The sequence below is a fragment of the Misgurnus anguillicaudatus genome, chromosome 12 (assembly GCF_027580225.2).
Source record: "Misgurnus anguillicaudatus chromosome 12, ASM2758022v2, whole genome shotgun sequence".
In the NCBI taxonomy this organism is placed as follows: domain Eukaryota; kingdom Metazoa; phylum Chordata; class Actinopteri; order Cypriniformes; family Cobitidae; genus Misgurnus; species Misgurnus anguillicaudatus.
Genome location: NC_073348.2, coordinates 37642412 through 37664925, shown reverse-complemented (window position 1 = coordinate 37664925; position 22514 = coordinate 37642412). Strand labels below are relative to the sequence as shown.

General features: G+C 36.0%; 1 protein-coding gene across 1 annotated transcript in view; it reads left to right on the top strand.

Annotated features, from left to right (window-relative positions):
- Positions 1-612: 612 nt before the first annotated feature.
- mctp1b (multiple C2 domains, transmembrane 1b) overlaps positions 613-22514 on the top strand; it is a 49658-nt gene continuing 27756 nt past the window's right edge. Inside the window, exons 1-6 of the mRNA XM_055207668.2 lie at positions 613-1263; positions 12582-12696; positions 15591-15733; positions 15856-15935; positions 16023-16146; positions 19897-20061. Coding sequence (XP_055063643.1) covers positions 817-1263; positions 12582-12696; positions 15591-15733; positions 15856-15935; positions 16023-16146; positions 19897-20061 — 1074 coding nt within the window. The 5' untranslated portion in view covers positions 613-816. The remainder of the gene's footprint in view (positions 1264-12581; positions 12697-15590; positions 15734-15855; positions 15936-16022; positions 16147-19896; positions 20062-22514) is intronic.

Genomic DNA, 22514 nt, shown 5'->3' with positions numbered 1-22514 from the left:
AACAGATGTGCACGTGGATGAGCACAACATCAAGGAAATATTGACAAATGTATTTTGTTTATTTACTCTCTTAAATGTATTTATAACAAAAAAATCTAGTTATGCAATTGAACTATTTTGGTTAAAAATAAACCAAAAACCACTACGTAAAGTAACCTGCATTTATATGTTTCAAACAGAGATGGCGATAGAGAGCCTAAAGTTACGGTTTGCATATTCATACAATAATATTTTATTATTTTCTGCTTAATTTTACTTGTATATGAATTTAATCTAATTTACAACAAATATTTTGAAAAAAAGTGTTTTGATTTTTTATTTCTTTTTTTTGTAATTTTCTTTTGTTTTTCTGTAAACACTAAGGTCGCGTGCCTATGTCTGTGTATCTTGTTATTAGTGTAAATGCCTTAGTTACTTTTAATAAGAAATTAAATGAATAAAAAGGAACAGTGGGAACATCAAGGAATAAACTGCAACTTTTTTGTCTCTTAAAAATAAATGTATGTTCTCTGTCAGGCTGCGTGAAGGACCGTCAACATCCATTAGGTGAACCAAAAAACCTTTCAAGCACCTTTACTGTATTTGTAATGGGCGTGGATATAAGTCCTGTCATGTCTGTCTCATTTTAAAAACACACGAAAGCACCAAAACTTCATTGCATCTCCATCTCTCTGCACTTCCGGTGTTTTCTCACACGCAACATGTTCTGCTGAGCTGCACGCGCGCGAGTAAATACCGTTTGCATCGCTTTGCATGTGTTTGACTTAAATAGCCCCACGCAACAAAACACCCGACCGGACCACAGCAGCTGACCGTATGGAGGACAAGCTGGACATGGATGTGCACGCGTCCCACCGGAGCATCAGGAAATCTTTCCAAGGCAAATCCAAACTCACTTCCAGCCCCAAACCCAGCAAGAAGGAGCGGAAACACGATAGCGGATTTTGGCTATTTAAAAAGAAAAGACCCAATGGTTTGGATCAGGTGCTGTCTTCTTCTCAACCCGACTTGATAAGCGCTGTATCAGCTCCGGACGGAAGTCACGGGGGTGACAGTGATGGGTCGCCCTGCGGCACGCCGGAGCAGAGTGCGGGGAGAGCGGCGGCAACAGCAGCGTTCGGTGCGGAGATCCAAACGCTGAAGAGAACCGTCAGCTGCAAACCGACTGTAGCGCATTTGGTGCATAAAGCCGCGCAGCAGACATGTGAACAAATCGAGGATGCTGTTAATGATACTGATGAGGAACAGTCGGAGAACAGTGTGGTAAGATGATTTATGAGGTTACAGATCATAATGCATCACCTCTTACTTTGCGTTTTGGAGACCTGTGTTTTATGAAGTTGACTGGATCTGCGTCGTTGAGAGTTTATGAGTTTTAGTTTTGAATACCACATGCTTTAAATACATTGGTGTTTCTATAGCTGTGGGCATCTTTGTATACACTGTAAACCATTCACTGTGAATACCATTTCTGCTGAGATAAACAACACAAAATCTTAGGTTCCTTCCGCCAGATAACATCAATCCAACAGAGACCACAGACCATTAACTAAATTCATTACAGCTCCCATATAACTAATCTGATCCTTTATGTCAGTGCATTTTGGGACTTATTCCAGTATGATTACATGGTGTACCCATTTTTGGTTCTCATTTGCCAGATAACATCCCACCAATAGAACCCAACACACATAACCAACAAAGACCCCAGAGACCATTAAAATCAATACGGCTCCCATTACAATCGTTAAATCCATTACAGAACTCCCTTGGTGCATTTCGGCTCTTATTCAAGTAGGATTTAATGGTGTTTGTATTTTTGGTTTCAAAATGCAAGATAACATCCCACCAATAGAACCCAACACATTATTCCAGAAAAAGAGAATATTAACATTTTCATTAAAACCAGTACAGCTCCCATTGTAACCATCAAGTCCATTACAAAGTTCCTTTATGTACTGTAGTGTGCTTTGGGTCTCATTCCTATTTGATTTAATTGTGGATTTTTGGTTCTCGTCTGCCAGATAACATCCCACCAATAGAACCCAACACATAACCAACAGAGACCATAAAAAATACAGCTCCCATTACAATCATTAAATCCATTGTAAAATTCCCTTATAGAGGATTTTGGGCTTTTACTCCAGTAGGATTTATTGGTGTTCTCATTTTTGGTTCTCATTTGCCAGATCCCATCTCACCAAAAGAACCCAACACATTACCCTAGCGACAGACCATTAGCATTTCCATTAAAACCAGTACAGCTACTATTGTAACCATTAAATCCATTACAAATTTCTTTAACTGTAGTGTATTTTAGGTCTTATTCCTGTAGGATTTAATTGTGTTCCCTATATCCCACCAGTAGAACCCAACACATAACCAACAGAGACCCAGACACCATTAAAATCAATACAGCTCCCGTTATAACCATTAAATACATTGCAAATTTCCCTTATGTAGTGCATTTTGGGCTCCTACTCCAGTAGGATTTAATGGCGTTCTCATTATTGGTTCCCATATCTGCCAGAAACATCCCACCAAAAGAACCCAACACATCACCCCAGTGACAGAGACCATTAATGTTTACATTAAAACCAGTACAGCTCCCATTGTAACCATCAAATCCATTACAAAAATCCTTTATGTATTGTATTTTAGGTCTTATTCCAGTATGATGTAATGGTGTTCTCATTTTTGGTTCCCATCTGCTAGATATCATCCCACGAAAAGAACCCAAAACATTACACCAATGACAGAGACCCCAGAGACCATTAATGTTTCAATTAAAACCAGTACAGCTCCCATTATAACCATTACATCCATTACAAAGTTGCTTTATGTTGTGTATTTTTGGCCTGATTCCAGTATGATGTAATGGTGTTCTCATTTTTGGTTCCCATCTGCTAGATATCATTCCACGAAAAGAACCCAAAACATTACACCAATGACAGAGACCCCAGAGACCATTAACGTTTCAATTAAAACCAGTACAGCTCCCATTATAACCATTACATCCATTACAAAGTTGCTTTATGTAATGTATTTTTGGTCTTATTCCAGTATGATGTAATGATGTTCTTATTATCAGTTCCCATTTACCAGACCAACATTTTACTAGTCTCTAGAACCCCTTTACAAAGAAGCTTTTATGCAACAGAAAGGTTCTGTGAATGTTAAAGGTTCTCTATGGAACAATAAAGGCTGTCAAAGACTATTTTGGGAAGCTTTATTAAGCGTAGCCACGCAAGCTATCATTACAGTTTCCATTAAAACCAATACAAATCTCATAATAAGCATAAACTCCATTCTCAGATGGTTTCTAGTTCTGTATTAAAGTCTTTTTTCTATATTTTATTGTTTTAACCTTGTTGCAGACTTTTTAAGAGCTTGTTTTGTAAGGTTGAACGGCTTTTTTCTGTTGTGTAATAGCCAGAATCTCTTATTGTGCATGTTGTGTGATCAATATCATGAGTATCCAAGTAAAGCTACACAAAGATTCATCAAAACATGCATTAATAATTGATTTTAATAACAAACTTTTACAATTGGCTGCTCAGACCAGTACAATCTGCAAACTGTGAAAACTCATTATTGTTTATACTGCAAGTAAGAATCTGGTGTCAGTTCAGAAGCTCGGGTGACAGACAATTGTGTGTACATGTGATTACACTTGTAAACATTGTCTTTATTTAACATGTGCCACACCAAAGTTTACCTGAAACAGGTGCTTCTGTGGATTGCCATTTTGCAATTTGTACATGCAAAATGATATGTTTGCATAGTCAAACTTATTTCGGAGTCCCACGGAGACATGTGTTGGTACGAGCAAGATTTAATGGTTTTGTTTTTAAAAAGGGGTTTTCTTATAAAACCTGTGAAGTTCGTTCCTGACGCAGAGCAGTTTATACAGACTGTTAGTTTCTACAGTACTTTACATTTGGTTTTCCAGAACCAAACTGGTCTGCTAGAAGAGGAACTTGCCCAAAAAAGGAAGAAAAATGGTCAAACGATAGTCAAACGATATGCCAAATGATTACTCACTTTTAGCAAATTCATTGTTTCTGTTCACTTGCAAAAGCCAACTATGGGGTTGTTTACACCGTTAACAATAAAGTTTATGCAGTTTTGCTGTGCGTTCACACGGCAGTAGCGTTTTGGGGTCCTTGTAACGCAAACTTTTGAAGACGGGTTTCAAAGTGCAAGTTTATCTGAGTGTAAACGAAAATATTTGATGCTGGTGGGTGAAAAAAATGATCAAATCAACATATATTTTATGTTACTTTAACTTAACAAATTAAGTTAAACAATTTTAACTTGTTTTTGTAAGTTATGTCAACTTATCGCAAGTCAAAACTTAAAATAGTAGGTTGAATTGATTTATGGTTTAACTTTGTTGCATTCTTCAAAGTGCATTATGTACATGTGTGAATTCAGTCTATAAGTATGCATGAATATAACCAAAACAACGATGGTGGCCCACAGGATTGTGTTGGGCTTAGGGCTGTGACGGTTGTAATAACCACCGCACAACCGCGTTGGTGGAGTGCGACCCATGATGGGGAAGTGCACCCTCTGGTGGTGTGCACGTCACAAACTATGAAAAATATAAAGTACAATCTCGCCCAGTGAGATGTCTTCAGGTTCGTTTTAACACAAACAGCCAGCAGACGCGGAGTTAATGTGCTAATGCAAGTGAAGGCAACTGATATCGGCCATTTTTCAATCCGAAGGCTGTAGCCTTTGGAGGTTGCATTTGTAAGCTGCGTACGTAATCAAGACATTACAATTATAAAGTTGACTATTATTCTTTGTTAATCGTACATTGTTGTAATATGCTTATGACTTGCAAATGTAACTCATTTAACTGAAATAAACTAGGCTTGATTACATATGCGACCTCTGGAGGCTGCTGCCTTCGGATTGAGAAACGTCCGTTCTCTCTTGAAAGAAAAGCTGAAAACATTATAACCCAAAAAAGGTTTTTCACTTCTTGTTTCAATGGAAGTGCTACAATAAACAGGCAGATAGGCGCCGATCCCGTGGGTGCTCTGGGGCTCGGCTCGAGCATCCACCAAAATGGCCAAGCACATACATATGCACTTCACATTTACTAACTTCACATTTCCCGTCTAAAACCATGTGGAAAACGTGACCTTGTCGCTTTCCTCCTCTTTAAAGCGTGTGGGCGCTTTAGAGCGTCTTTCGTTGCTAAAAACCAAAGCAGTGATGAGCACCCACCGGCAGAGACAGAATTTGGCATCGAACATGCAGGTTTGTTAAGAACTGTATATTTGATCCTCGTTTACATTTTTATATTTCAAAATATATGTGTGCATTATATATAAGACGTTTATGCATCAATGTGCACATACGTGCACGCATGCACCCCCGATCTTAACAATCTATAACCACCACGGTGGTAAAAACTGCTACGTCACAACCCTAGTAGGGCTGATCAAGATACTGAGCTTCTCCAACAAAGTTTAGCTCTTTATCATCCAGGTTCCCTTAATAATAGTAATAAACTTACCCCATTGTCAGTCTAAACAAAACTGCTTGATTGTTTGTATTTATCGTTATGCCAAGAATGCGTATATAGTATCTAGATCCAGGGTTCCCACAGGTCCTTGAAATCCTTGAAAGTTTGTGAATCTAGGAGAGAAAAATGTAAAGCCCTGAGAAGTTTTTGAAAATATACATACATAGATACAGGTCATTGAAAGTGATTAAATCTATTTTATGCAAGAAGTTTTCTGGAAAAAAATCCATATTATTCCCTGTGTAGTGTAGGATAATATCATAAAAATGTAGACTTTTTAATTACACGTGCTAAACTGTTCGCTGTAAATGCTTATATCTTCTGTATGTGAATGTTGATTCATACCAAAATGCTTTTTTAAATAGTTGTGTTTGACACATGAAAACGGCTCGGGTTACGTTACGTATGTAACTGTTGTTACCTGAGAAGGGAACTAAACGCTGCGTCTCCCTTGCCATACTTCCCACGTCCCTGTAACGCCGTCTTTGGCAATATTTTAGATAGCGATATACTTCCTGGCTCCCGTGTCACCCTGTCTTTGTCGTAAAGCCTCACAATTGGTTGAATTTGATATACACATTCAGAGTCAGACACACTTACCCCTGGAGGCGTCTCCAAAGTGTCACTGCAGTGACGCAGCGCGAGTTCCCTCGAAAGGGAACTGTAAAAATGTATCTTAAAAGGTAACCTTGCTCTCCTTTGAAATGTGTCCCCACATTTAGTCCTTGAATTTAAGGGTATTGGACCTGGAAAGTCCTTGAAAGGTCCTTGAAGTTAACTAAGGTGTGGGAACCCTATAGATCTTTTTGACATATGTTTTTCAATACATCGTTGTTGAGTAAAAATAGCCTATAATTTTAATGCTATGTGTTATCTTTTTTGCATAAGATCAAAGCATACAGACAATAAAGTTATATTTAAGCGATACATTTATTGTAGATATTAGAAAGCAAAATCACATGAGATTTTGTTTACTATAGTTAAATTTGAGCTTTGGCGAGTTTTCCCCTGAGAATTATATCCGTCTCCTCAAGAGACTTAGATGTTATGATGAGATGTACAAATTACACCATTCATTATTTTTGCACGTCTATCCCGATCCATTAGTGTACTTGCTTGACAATAACCAACCCTGCAGAGGAACTAAAGGTAAAGCAAACACTGCCTGCCTGGATATCCCGAGGCTTTACCTTCCCCGGAGAATCATACGGGAAATCTCATCGCTGCATGTCTAGACACGAAGAAGTATATTTGGTATGGGGATTGTTGGATATATGAGATGGTTTGAGTACAGACAACATCATGACTTCACAAGACTGCTACAGTCCGTCCTTGCAGTTTCGCAATAAATTGTTTGTGTTTATCTCCATTTATATTTAAAGAAGCTGGCGAGTTTTAAAAGGCCATTGTAATTCTGCTGCATTGCTGGCTCTCAGCGAAGACGTTGCGTAATGTGTCTGATGAAGATGAATTGTGTCTCTGGACTGCCAGACTCGCAGACTTTATATTTTATGGAGCAGGATTGAGCTTATTACCAGGCCTTGATTTATACATGCAAGCACTTGGTAAATTTTTACCAGTCTGGCGCTTAACGTATTTTCCTCATCATAACCGAGCAAAGGAAGGTGAATTAATCTTGAGGGGTGTGAAAACAACGTCTAGAGTTACAGTCATAGCGATGCAGACGCAAATATTTGGCCAGCAAATTGCAAACACGCAGTCTTGTTGTTTGTGCTTTACACATACTTGTGCCAATGTGTCATATAAACCCTAAGGGGAGGATACAGTAGGGTTTATATTTGCTAAAATGTCAGCAGTTTAAAGGGAAAATGACAGCTGTGACGACGCAGTGAACATAACGCGCATTTGTGTAGCATTATGAGAAACATCGAGGTGTGGTTTGAAGCCGACACATCCTGTAACCCGTTGCAAAAGTTTCGAAGTTAAACAAGCCTTGGAGGTTGAGGTCTGAATTAAATTGCACAGATCACCTGCTTTCATACGACACACAGACACAAAAAAAACATTTTATACGCAACATTTGTGTTTCTGACCTCATCACACAGGAGGGGAAGTAAAACTTTTCAGAGTTACACACAGACAAACAGGAAGCCCTCGAATATCCGCTATGAGTTAATGTGTGTGTATATTTAGTGGTATTTGCGTGTGTGTGTTAGTATTGTTTATACTGGATGATTTGAATTAAATTTGTTTGAGGCACGATCTGCTGTTGCTTTTTTTTAAGAAGATTAAAGGCTTTGATTGAGAAATATCATCATTTTGAGATTTATAATGCTTGCTATATCCTCAGGTTGTTTCACTTCAGTCCTTGTAAGTGCTTTGATTAAACATCAGCTGAATTCTGCATTCAGGTGATGCACTGATTGTTTGAGGTGTATGTGTTGTTTCTGTTTGTAAGGGCTTGCGCACGTCAGAGCCGTCGGGATGATTACATGTAGTCAACACTTTAAATTAATCCCTACTGAGATCACTTACACAACGCAGCATTTGGCTGTTAACGGCATGTGAGTGATGATATATCTGCTGATTCAGATGCTTCCCAGTCCTGTTAATGGTTAGATCAAATATTATGAAGAGCATTTTAAAGAGGTCCTTCTTTATGATGCTATTAAAGGGATATTTCACTTCTTTGTTCTTAAGAACTAGTGATAGGCCAATATATTGCAGAGGCCGATATATCGGCCGATACTTGGATCGATAATGGAATGATATTTGGTGACAAATCTTCTATTTACATGGGTGATTCTCACGAAAACTTGGTTTTAAAAATGTCAAGCATGAAAATGTAAAAATTGCTTAAATTTACTTTTTTTCCCACCAGACATTGAAAAACAAAGTCTGGAGTAAATGGGAAAATTAATTTAAAAACTTTTACTTATCATTTAACACTTTTTGTAACATAATTTAGAAAATTAGTCCTAAAAAATCTCATTACCGCAACAGTCAGAAAACATCAACACTGACATATTTTCAAAATGACATGACAAACCTGAAAGAACATAATTTGGAGATTCTGCACATGCATTTAAAATCAAAGTATTATGCTTCTATTAATTAAATTAACATTTAATAAGCATCTGTTGCGGTAATGATAATCAAAATGTCGTGTAAGCATTCTGACAAGACAATATTTCAAATTAACTGTAAAAAAATGATCTTACCTGGTAGCCATCTTGAAGTAACTGGTCCATGTGCTTGGTCACTCAAAATCAAACTTTATTAAAATTCTGTATGTGTGCTTAAACTGTTCTCAAAAAGTGTTGCGGAGGATGACGACATCAGGCATGGACACATCATTTTCCTAATTTTTCTTCATTATTATTGTACATGAATATTCAGTAAATATTTTTTCTGTCATCTAAAGTAGTCTAGCAAAACATCCATTTATTTTTTTCTTAATATTTTTGTGTTAATTTGATTAAATTACAACATAACGCATGTTCAAACACAGCTGGACAAATTGCGGTAATGAGAATTTCAGCAGAAAATGAGATAAAATTTACAATTATAAATTCTTATGTTGAAATCACACATTGTGCAAGGTAGAACACAGTATTGTGTTAATTTTGATGCTTTTTAATGTTACTATATTACACATTTTAAAGCTAAAATCATTAGTGCCGTGGTGTTTCAATGGGTTCGTGAGAATCACCCACATATATTTTGAGAAAATGCTTTAAAATAAAAAACCTCAATAATATACTGTGGGCAAATGAACTACCCTTTCGGGTTGTTTGTGTACAAAAAAGCCACTAAATTAAAAGGCTGTAAAAATATATCAGATGAATATTTTTTCCAATTTTTTTCATAAATCTGTTAATCACCATCAGTACTGATCAAAACTACCAAATGCTTAAAAATGTCCATGATTTTAACTCTTTAATTACCAAGTTCATAAGTGGTGTCAGTGATTTGATGAAAAAAAAACCACAAAAAATTACCAATTTTCAATATAAAAAGTAATTGTGGACTGGATTTTTCTTAACCTTTTTCACAGTCTTGGGCTCCTCAAAGATTGGTAAAAACATTGGCTTTGCATTTTTAGTTTTTGTGCAGCATCAGTTTTTATTTTTTTCTCCCTAATTAGTTGTTTATGGGTTTTTTTTGCACCATTGACTTGCATTATAACAACAATTTTTTGATTGCAAAGCCATGACACTATATAATCATGCATTTTTGATTGTTGGTGTTTTTTCCTTTTGCTAAGACATAAAATTTGTCGTTTTTACTGTTGATTACCATGTGGCACCATTAACCCTTTACTATGCCTGTGCAAAAATCAGAGCTTTATTTCTGGTTTGTACATTGAGTTATATGGAGTTCCAGTCCACAGTCACTTTTTATATTGAAAATCAGTCAATTTGTGTGTTTTTTCCCCCCGCAAATCAGTGACACCACTTATGAGCTTGGCAATTAAAGAGTTAAAATCATGGAAGTTTTGTCAATGGGGTAAGCAAATTTTTCTTGAATTTTTCTTGAATTTAGTGTTTAAGAAAAATGTTCACGATTTTTTTACCTACCCCATTGGCAGATTGTTTTGCTTGTTTTATGCACAAAAGCACTTAAATGTGATATTTTTGGTCTAAAAACTAGACTTATTTTCTTGGGTCGTTTTGTTTATTAAGAAGCAGCATCTTAATTTAAAAAAAATATTTTTTTATGCCAAAGTTATTATGCCAATTATTAGTACAATTCGATTTATGGATATCACTGTACTAACTTTAGTAGGGATGTGTGACGGATCACAAAACTCACGGTTCGGATAACATTACAGTTTTTGAGGCACGGGTCAGATTATTTTTTGGATCAGCAAAAAAGGGGTGGGAAAAATCTAATAACGAATAAAAAAATTGCAAACATTTATAAAAAAAGAACAAAGTTGTACATTAATAAGGTGTGAAATTAGCATTAGATCCAGATACTCTCTCGTATGTGCACTATTGAGGGCACTTAAACGCGCGCGCACACAAAGGCCGAGGGCAAATCCCAAACAGCGCAGGATAGTCGTTCCACATAAAAACATTACGTTGTTTTTCATTTGAAGAGTTTGGTTCCAAAACGCGATAAACGCCATTTTTGAAAAAAATGAGTTACTGCCAAAATCAGTATTATATCAGGTCAGTAGTTAAAAGTAAATTCTTAATTTTACGCAAAATCCAATATCCGCCGTGTTATTCTGTCATCTTTTCTGCCTTTTTTCCCAAAATGCGATAAACGCCACTCCCCCTTTTTTACAGAACGCAATAAATCCTACAGCGCACCATTCACGCAATGTAAACAAACAATGGCGTTGCGCTGAGTACACGGAGTCCTAGTTTTCCTCATCTACTTTGTACTTTGTGATCAACAAACAAAACAAAATAATACTTTAATTGCATCGCTAAACCTGTGATGGTTTTCTGTGATGGGAAAGAAACGTAAGCCATCAACATCTAATAATTTCCCTGAGAGGCACTCGGGAGACGGGTGCTTGTTCTCCCGACAGCATCAAGCTTCTCATGCTAACACATTGACCCCAGAGGATCTTATGAAAAACTTTCCATAATTTTACTCCAAGTTAACGAAAATCGAGCAGGACCAAAAACATTTTACAGCTGATCTCTGTGAAAGACGTTAAGCGAAGACGTTAAGTAACCGCAATGACAGGGTTCTTAATATGACAAAGTAAGTGTTTTGATTAATGACATTAATGTTTATATTTTTCATTAGTGTGTACAACTAGTCAACTAAATGAATATAACATGGCAAAGATGAATGCACATTTATATAGGCTATTGATTCAATAGATTTATAGCATTTTGAATAAAAACTTGTCATCGATTTATTGCATTTTGTGGAAAAAATAATCCGTTTTTATAATAAATCTTTGAAAATCAACTTATGGATTTGAATTTTTTATGTTTTTATAACCTAAAGATGCTATGTGAAAGTTTGTAACAGAAAATAGTGGTTTTCATCTTGTCACTTTCTTGGTATAGAAAACACGTTTTTACCAAAATTTGTCAAAATGGATTTATTGCGTTTTGGAACCAAACTCTTCATTTCTTTATTCGCCAAATGTATGTTAATGGACTACAGTATGAGAGACATTAGCGCGTCTCTCTCTAAAGTTTACATCATTCTGACACATTGGGTCATTTTTAGACCCAACTTTTTAAAATAATCTCACCTAAATGTTTTCTCAGTCATGGTATTTGTCTTTACAATGGTATAATGTTGTTGCACACTAGCTTACACACAGCACAAGGAAATCTTAAGCAAATATATGTAATTTCTGTGAATATATGCAAAGATGGACATTTTGACATTGTGTGCAGGTCAACACATCTGCCAGAGGATGGGTGAAAAGTAAGTAACTAATATGGGTTCAGGTCGATCATTTTTGGATGTGGAGCAGCACACAAAGCTTATACTTGATGTGTCTGCCATGCAAAATAGGTCCTTGCGCTGTCAGCACGCATGATCGCCCACTCTGCAATGACATTTTCGCTGCGTGCACCAACAGTGGATATGTCAAAGTTTCATTTTTGGGTGAACTATTCCTTTAAATTTTCATTTTTCGATGGACTGTAGCTTTGTTGGTAGAGCATTGTGTTATAGCAGTGAAAAAGATTACGGGTTCGATCCCACACTGAGATATAAAATAAAATGCATGCATTTTAATGCATTGCAAGTAACTTGGATGAAGCATCTGGCAAATGCATAAATGCAGTATGATTTGGCACATAACCAGATGAAGAATTTGTTCAAGAGGGTTGTATTTGACCCTTTGGTTGCTTTTTAAACTCTGATTCATCACCATCACAAAAGCAACATCTCACATCCGATGTCCAATTTTAGCTTAGTTCTCATAGTTTGAGATGTATGACTCCTCTGTAATCTAATATTGCAGCTCTCAATTCTGACTCCAGAAAGCTGCGGTAAACCAGCCAATCAATTAGAGTTGCCTGTTTTTTCCCCCGTTCATTTTTATGCAGTATATATATACAGTAAGGTTCAGTGGCTGTGTTTTCTGCAGGGTAGCAACGCAGCGGACAGTGCCAACACACAACCATCAATGCCCATCTCAACAATGTACCAGCTGGATATTGTGTTGAAAAGAGGAAATAATCTGGCCATTCGAGACAGAGGCGGTAAGATTTGCATCTTTGATTCATTACAAGTCTTCTGATGTCGACATGTTACTATTGATTGTGACCCTGTCTGTGAAATCCATGCTTAAGTCTCATGATCTATTTAAGAGATTAAGGTTTTGACCTTACCCGGTCAATATTAATGAGATCAAGGTTATATTTCTAGGGCTGTAACGATTAATCGTGCAAATGCGCGTTTTCTCAATGAATGAATTTGAATGAATTACGGCCACATCCAAAAGCCAGAGGGCGCTCTCGTGCAGAAACTCACTTTGTGCCACAGAAGTAGTACCATTAAGGAAATGTCTATAAGAATATTTATATGGCTGTCCTTCAGATTGTTTCAGGTATTTTCATGATAATAAAGAATACTTTGAATGATTTTGTTTAACAAGTGCTTTTTTAAATGCACATAACGACTCCGACTTATAATGATTTTAGATTAATAAGGACTTCTTACTGACCAAAACGCCGTAGTACACACACAAGCTGTGCATGAAACAAAGAATCGCAGCCTTGTGATTGCAAAGTCGATTTTAGACAGACATTTTTTAATGGGACACCCGATTTATCGTTACATCCCCAATATTTTCACCAGATTATGATTTTATGTAACAAAAAAAAGTAAAATGACTCAAAGGCAGGATCATAATTGTTGCACGCCTCTTTGAAGTACTGGATTTTGATTGGTCAGCGGTGACATTTAGAGGTCTGTTATCACCTGATAACAACCGCTAAAACTGATAACACACTACTATCTTGACCACCGGTACTGCTTACTGGTTGTTACCTCGCTTTTATGCCAGGTTTGAATAAATTAGGGGCGTAACGATAAATCATGACACGTCCATATACCTGTCCGATATCTATTCTGAATCACAAAGGCGATATTATGCACTGCTCTTTCATGTACTATAGTCCTTATCAATCTAAAATCACTGAGTCGTTTACAACATGCATTTTAAAAGCAACACTATAACAAATATTCTTTGTTATCATAAAAATAACTAAAAGGTTTAAAGAGCAGCGATATAAATATGAAAAAAATAAAATAAAATAAAATAAAAAACTGTAATTTGTTTTGTAATGTTGTATATTTACAAAGGACTTATCTGTGAGCTTCATTATTTAAAAAAAATCCATAATCTTTAATCAAAATCACAAATCTCCTCCCCTCCTCAAAATGATCTCTCTTTACTTCCGGTCATATGGTATGGCAGGTGGGCGGGGTTTGTGAGAAGATTGTTGTGAATAGCAATTATCAACACAACACAACTTCAAACGATCCAATCAGATCTCAATAGACAATTCAAATCCATCCCTTCCTTTTTTCATTTCCGAAGCCAGTTTAATTCGGATATACATCACCACGTGGAAAAAAAGGCAATCGCTACTTCCGTTTCATAGCGACTTTAAAGGCGGAGTGCATGATCTTTGAAAGCCAATGTTGACATTTGAAATCACCTAAACAAACACGCCCCTACCCCAATAGAATTTGGACCTTTTCATGTGATAGACCCGCCCCACACATACGCAACCCAGGCAACGATGTCGCTTAGTAGACACGCCCCTTACTGCTGATTGGCTACAAGTGTGTTTTGGTACTCGGCCCGACTCCCTTTTTCAAAGTGTTTTTAATAAATCACACACCCCGCCTTTAAAGGCATTTTTTCTGCGGCGCATATTGAGTTTTTTGCTCGAGAGCGCCCTCTGGCTTTTGGATGTAGCGGCATTTCAACATAATTTATTGAGAAGCATAACAAGCAAATAGTACAATGCAAAAATTTATTTGAAGAAAAAAAATTCTTAGTATTTTTGTCTTGTTTTCTGTAAAAATATCTAAAAATTCTTAAATTAAGATGCTTTTTCTTGATGAGCAAAACGACCCAAGAAAATAAGTCTAGTTTTTAGAACAAAAATATAAAATTTAAGTGATTTTGGGCATAAAACAAGCAAAAAAATCTGCCAATGGGGTAAGCAAATTTTTCATTGAATTTTTTTCTAGATATTTCTACTGAAAACAAGATAAAAATACTAAGAATTTTTTTTCTTGAAAATCATTTTTGCAGTGTACGATTTATCGTTACACCCCTACAAATGAGCTAATATTTCAAATCAATATTCGGTGTTTAATTATTGTAATATGTGGGTTACTTTACATCTAGCCAGTTGTCAACGCAAAATATATCCCTTCAGGTTAATACAAGATTCGATTGAAAAGATCGTGTTTTTTGTAATCACAAGCGGCTTAATAAATGAGATCACAATCAGGGGTGGAGCTTCACTAAAAAATTTATTTTTGTAATTTGTAAAAGCAAGAATTAAAGCTGCAATCTGTAAAATTTTTCTTGATTTTTTTTAAACAAGTACATAAACAATCTTAAAGCAATGTGCAACAGTATATTTATAATAATACATTTACAATTTAAGCGTCATGTACGATTTCACAGAAGAATCGTTTGATATCATTTGACTCAACCTACGTAAAGTACCTTGCGATTTTATATTTCAAACATGCGATATAGACAGTTTCATCTGACGCATGTGCGGTGATGTGATACGCATCTGGTTCGAACTTTACGTTTTTTTTAATGGTCTGACTAGTTGCTAAACTGAACTCTTAAAAAAATACCTCGTCGAAAATAACAAATGTTTTGGTTTCCTAGGTAATCTATGTGTTGTTTATTTTGCTTTTTATATACACAGACTACGTTTAAAGTACTTTGTTGTTATTTATTCTTCTTAGCGGAGTTTACCAGAAGTTACATGTTGACCACGAAAGCCACTTGTTTATGTTGTTACTGCTAAAACCGTCCATAGAGGCAAAGTGACGGATTGCATCTTTATTTTAATCTTGCTTACGTGGTGTTGTGATGTTGTTTTTTATGTTTTAGGAACAAGTGACCCATATGTGAAATTCAAAATTGCCAGTAAAGAAGTTTTCCGTAGTAAAACAATCCACAAGAACCTTAACCCGGTTTGGGATGAACGAGTTTGCTTAATAGTAGAGAATTTACAAGAGCCTCTATATATCAAGGTAAATAATGCATTACTACTATTATATATAAGGAGTAAACATCCCACAGTGTTGAATGTTGACTTCATAAACTTGTACTAGAAGTCTGCAGTTTGTATACAGCCTCCATTTCTTTGTTGCAGGTGTTTGATTATGACTTTGGCCTTCAGGATGACTTTATGGGCTCAGCATACCTGTATCTTGAATCTTTGGAGCTTTGCAGGTGTTTACATATTTACATACTTGGGGTAAGCTCAGATTCATGACAATAGTATTACTTGAGGGCTCACATTTTTATGCTTTCCTGCAGACCTCTTGATGTTCGGTTGGACCTTCAGGATCCTCACAGTCGAGATCAGGATCTGGGCTCTTTGGAGCTGGTGGTTACATTGTTCCCAAGAGGCACGGTGGATAAAGAGATCCTCAGACAGACAGTAAGAGAGCAGTTTTCCAGATAAATGTGCCTTTTATTTCTTTACGGTTCGACACATTGCATGTTTAAAGCAAAGCATGGAGAAGATGAATTCTGATTCAGATCTCAGTTTGACATGTTTATGAATATATTTCACGGAGAGCACTCAAGACGTTTCGACTCACTAAACTATGAGGCGCTCGTGAAGTTTCGTTTTTTTGTTGGAAAGTAACAGAAGTTGTGCTCGGTATATAGTACACACTGTGTGCAATATCCATAATGCAAAGATAGTATGAGAGTTATTATTGTAAATGGGATGCATAACGATTAATCGCAATTAATCTATAGCAGAATAAAAGTTTATGTTTACATATGTGTGTAAACTTTATATAATAATTAGGCACATATAAATATGCACACATGCGTGTATAATTTTAAGAAAAAATATATATTTATATTTTAAGTATTTATGTATAATATAAATTATATATAATATACAAATATATATACACATGTAAACATTTTTTTAAAAATATACATGCTTATGTGTGCGTATTTATCTATACAAAGTTATTATACACACTTACACAGTTATGATGTAACTAAAAACTTTTATTCTGCTATAGATTAATCGCGATTAATCATCATGCATGCCTAATTTTAAACAAAAAATATAGCGAAAACTGAAACTATTTGTAAAAAACTTTTTTAACATTTTTATTTAACAAAATAAAAAGTATAAACAAAAACTAAATAAAATTTAGAAAATAAACTTTTTGTTTTCGTATTTTAAATAATGTTGTATCTGCAGTTGAAAGCGGAGGGACTCGTGTTAGCGAATCTCCAGTTTTGGCAAGGTGTATGTTAACTTTTGACCACCACCGTGTCTCCATTCATGTACCATGGTATTATAGACTAAAACAATACTAAAAGTAATGTAAAAGTAATGCTGGTAGCACTTTATTTTACAGTACGTATACTTACATTGTACATATATGGTAAATAGTTTGTACTTACAGACAAATGTGTGGTACTTACTTTAGAGTATCTACATGGTTATTAAATGGTATCATTACTGTACTTACCAGTAGTACATACTTGGTCATTATTATGTAACTCTAGATAAGTACTGGGTAATACCAAATACATATTTATAGTGTACGTATTCTGTATACTAAAAAGAAACACTACTGTACTTACAAATGAATGTACAATATAAGTTTAGGCAACAATGCATTATTTGTTATGATTTACTAGTTAATATAACTCACAGTGGCATATGTGTACTATGCTATATCTAAGGTGGTAGGTCCTATGTAATAACTGTGTAATATGTAGCACTTTATTTTACAGTCCAGTTTCCATGCAGTTACTATGGACCTACTAGTGAATGTACCCAGTAGGTAATGCGTACAATATTCAATAGTTGGGGTTGCCTCACAGTGGCATATGTATATTATGTTAAACCTTAGGTGGTAGCTCCTGTGTAATAACTGTGTAAAATGCAACACTTTATTTTACAGTCCTGTTTCCATGCAGTTACTATGGACCTACTAGTAAATGTACCCAGCAGGTAATGCGTACGGTTTAATGGTTGGGTTAAAAGAGTACAATAATGGACAAAGATACTGAGTTCAAAAATGGCACATCAGTACTGTTTGTTATTAGTTATCATATACGTCACTATAAGTACCTTTCATTTACTTACACTGACCTGTAAGTACTACACACTTACCGTGTATATAGAATTTGTAAGTACAGAAATGTTTTTCGTTAGTTCAGTATACATACAATATATGTGCTGTCATTAACGTACACTGGCCTTTATGTACTACACACTTACCGTGTACATACATTTTGTAAGTACAGTAGTATTTGTTATTAGTTATCATATATGTACACTATAAGTACCTGTCATTAACCCACACTTACATGTAAGTACTAAATATTTATATTCATATTGTATATTCATTTGTAAGTACAATAGTGTTTCTTGTTAGTTACAGTATACATACACTATAAGTATGTATCTGGTATTTACCCAGTACTTATCTAAAGTTACATAATAACACCCAAGAATGTACCACTAGTAAGTACAGTCATGATACCATTTAATTACCATGTAGATACTCAAAAGTAAGTACCACACATTTATCTGCAAGTACAAGATATTTACCATATATGTACAAGGTAAGTACACGTACTGTAAAATAAAGTGCTACCAAGCTGGGTATGCACCACAAAAAAAAACTAAAACTAAACTGAAGTAAAAAACAAATTACAAAACTAAATAAAAATAAAATCTAGTATTTATAAAATCCAATGGCATGCTAATTGGGACAAAGCTTGCAACTGTCTGTAAGAAACCGTGTTGGTTTGGTAATAATCTGAGTTGCGTAATGCATAAGATGACTTTGAATTTAAGGAACCATTTACGTAACATTTTAAACCAAAACTTTCAGTGTCATTATTGCGTCCCAAAAAAGCAAACTTTTGAAAGCAATGTTATAATTTCCATGTAATGACATAAATGCAGATCTGTGAAAACAGTGAGGTTATGCGCAAGTACCTAATAATCCCGCAGGACTGTGTTTGTGCTTTTCAAGTTTATTAACGCCTTTCCAAAAAAGTTTACAAAATTTTGCTGCGTTATAGTCATCACCACCTACCTCATTGTCCGTCTAAATAAAGTTGTTTAATGCTTTTGCCATCTTAAATGTTTAGATTTATCACTATGTACAAGTATGCGAATGTGCGCAGGCGTGTGATGTTTCTTTACGAAGTAACATCGCCATCTACTGGTCTGCCATGCACAATAAAGTGTCTTTAGTCATTTTTGCATGATCTGTTATTAACGTTGTTGTTTTGTAGCAAAACCGTTGTCATGTAAATCAAATTTTAGACGTTAGAAAGCGACTGTACTGTCTTGAGCAAATTACACCTCAAAATTCACACCTTATACCACCAGCAGAAAGGAAAGCCTGATACTCATCACACCCGAGTGTGAGATTTATATTACCATACAAAGTAGTCTTGTCCCCGTCTTAATCTCAGTTTCTTAGGTTATTGTTTTTACAGTAACGCATCTGACCTGCTCTATGTTGTTTTATGTCTATGTTACTGAGGTTAAGCTGGAAACTGAGTAGTAAGGTGTCAGTATCTGCTCCTCAGCTGGTGTAGACCCATTTGTGTTTACCAAGTCCTTGATTTGTGAACTTTAACTGAGTCCTGCCTACAAGAGCTATTAGACTGATGGATAGATGATTTAATGATGAGTTTTTGAGCGTATTTTAAACCCGACTGAGTGCACTAAATGTCCAAACTTGCAGCGGTCTGGTCAGAGCGTGATGTTCATCTCAAATAAATCCTGCAGTCATTTATCTTTCACGATGGTGGGCCGGTGGATATCACACATATCTGCAGATATTTATGTTTTATGCTTTTGTGATTCAATCGTGCATTGTCTATGCGAATCCGTTTAAATGCTTTTTGGTCCGTTTACGCCTTTATTTATTGAGAATCGCTATGACAAGGGTGTGATTTATTTGTGTGATTTATATTTGTACATTTTTTTCAGATACAAGCTACTGAAATCTCCCAACATGGTCACGAACTAAAGTCGTATTTTACAGAATCTGTAACCATAGCAACAGTACACTGTTCTGACATCCTGTTAATCTGATTAAAAGTCTGGATTGTCTTGTTGGAAAACGTGTGGTTCTAGTGTGAGGAGTTTGTGAAGTGTTAATGTGATGTGATGTGTGTTTGACAGCAACAGAGTTTTCGCTCGCCAGAGTTTCACAGAAAGTCTCAGCTGTGGCGAGGCATCGTCAGCATCAGCCTCATTGAGGGTCGTGACCTCATCCCTATGGACCAGAACGGCCTCAGTGACCCTTACGTCAAATTCAGACTTAACCATCAGAAGTACAAGAGCAAAGTATGAATGCCTGTCAAGTTCAAACGTGTCTGTCAAAATGTCTGTCTGCCTCTTTCTTTACATTTCTTTACTTTATGTCTTTCTCTCTGTCTGTCTGTCTGTCTCTCTGTCTGTTTATCTTTGTACAGTATGTCTGTCTGTCTGACTGACTGTCTTTTTTGTCAATTTCTCTACTGTATGTGTCTGTCTGTCTATCTATCTGTCTCTGTTTGTCTCTTTCTGTCCATTTCTCTACTGTATCTCTCTTTTTCTTTATGTCTGTCTGTCTGTCTCTTTCTGTCCAGCTCTCCACTGTATTTGTCTATTTTTTTCTGTTTGTCACTTTCTGTCCATTTCTCTTTATTTCTCTGTCCATTTATGTCTGTCTGTCTCTTTCTGTCCATTTCTCTACTGTATCTGTCTGTTTCTTTATGTCTGTCTGTCTGTCTGTCTGTCTGTCTTTTTCTGTCCATTTCTCTTTATTTCTCTGCCCATTTATGCCTGTCTGACTGTCTTTTTTGTCAATTTCTCTACTGTATGTGTCTGTCTGTCTGTCTCTGTCTGTCTCTTTCTGTCCATTTCTCTACTGTATCTGTCTGTTTCTTTATGTCTGTCTGTCTGTCTTTTTCTGTCCATTTCTGTCCATTTCTCTTTATTTCTCTGCCCATTTATGCCTGTCTGACTGTCTTTTTTTGTCAATTTCTCTACTGTATGTGTCTGTTTGTCTATCTGTCTATCTCTGTTTGTCTCTTTCTGTCCATTTCTCTACTGTATCTCTCTTTTTCTTTATGTCTGTCTGTCTGTCTCTTTCTGTCCAGCTCTCCACTGTATTTGTCTATTTTTTTCTGTTTGTCACTTTCTGTCCATTTCTCTTTATTTCTCTGTCCATTTATGTCTGTCTGTCTCTTTCTGTCCATTTCTCTACTGTATCTGTCTGTTTCTTTATGTCTGTCTGTCTGTCTGTCTTTTTCTGTCCATTTCTCTTTATTTCTCTGCCCATTTATGCCTGTCTGACTGTCTTTTTTGTCAATTTCTCTACTGTATGTGTCTGTCTGTCTGTCTGTCTGTCTCTGTCTGTCTCTTTCTGTCCATTTCTCTACTGTATCTGTCTGTTTCTTTATGTCTGTCTGTCTGTCTTTTTCTGTCCATTTCTGTCCATTTCTCTTTATTTCTCTGCCCATTTATGCCTGTCTGACTGTCTTTTTTTGTCAATTTCTCTACTGTATGTGTCTGTTTGTCTATCTGTCTATCTCTGTTTGTCTCTTTCTGTCCATTTCTCTACTGTATCTCTCTTTTTCTTTATGTCTGTCTGTCTGTCTCTTTCTGTCCAGCTCTCCACTGTATTTGTCTATTTTTTTCTGTTTGTCACTTTCTGTCCATTTCTCTTTATTTCTCTGTCCATTTATGTCTGTCTGTCTCTTTCTGTCCATTTCTCTACTGTATCTGTCTGTTTCTTTATGTCTGTCTGTCTGTCTGTCTTTTTCTGTCCATTTCTCTTTATTTCTCTGCCCATTTATGCCTGTCTGACTGTCTTTTTTGTCAATTTCTCTACTGTATGTGTCTGTCTGTCTGTCTCTGTCTGTCTCTTTCTGTCCATTTCTCTACTGTATCTGTCTGTTTCTTTATGTCTGTCTGTCTGTCTTTTTCTGTCCATTTCTGTCCATTTCTCTTTATTTCTCTGCCCATTTATGCCTGTCTGACTGTCTTTTTTTGTCAATTTCTCTACTGTATGTGTCTGTTTGTCTATCTGTCTATCTCTGTTTGTCTCTTTCTGTCCATTTCTCTACTGTATCTCTCTGTTTCTTTATGTCTGTCTGTCTGTCTCTTTCTGTCCAGCTCTCCACTGTATTTGTCTATTTTTTTCTGTTTGTCACTTTCTGTCCATTTCTCTTTATTTCTCTGTCCATTTATGTCTGTCTGTCTCTTTCTGTCCATTTCTCTACTGTATCTGTCTGTTTCTTTATGTCTGTCTGTCTGTCTGTCTTTTTCTGTCCATTTCTCTTTATTTCTCTGCCCATTTATGCCTGTCTGACTGTCTTTTTTGTCAATTTCTCTACTGTATGTGTCTGTCTGTCTGTCTCTGTCTGTCTCTTTCTGTCCATTTCTCTACTGTATCTGTCTGTTTCTTTATGTCTGTCTGTCTGTCTTTTTCTGTCCATTTCTGTCCATTTCTCTTTATTTCTCTGCCCATTTATGCCTGTCTGACTGTCTTTTTTTGTCAATTTCTCTACTGTATGTGTCTGTTTGTCTATCTGTCTATCTCTGTTTGTCTCTTTCTGTCCATTTCTCTACTGTATCTCTCTGTTTCTTTATGTCTGTCTGTCTGTCTCTTTCTGTCCAGCTCTCCACTGTATTTGTCTATTTTTTTCTGTTTGTCACTTTCTGTCCATTTCTCTTTATTTCTCTGTCCATTTATGTCTGTCTGTCTCTTTCTGTCCATTTCTCTACTGTATCTGTCTGTTTCTTTATGTCTG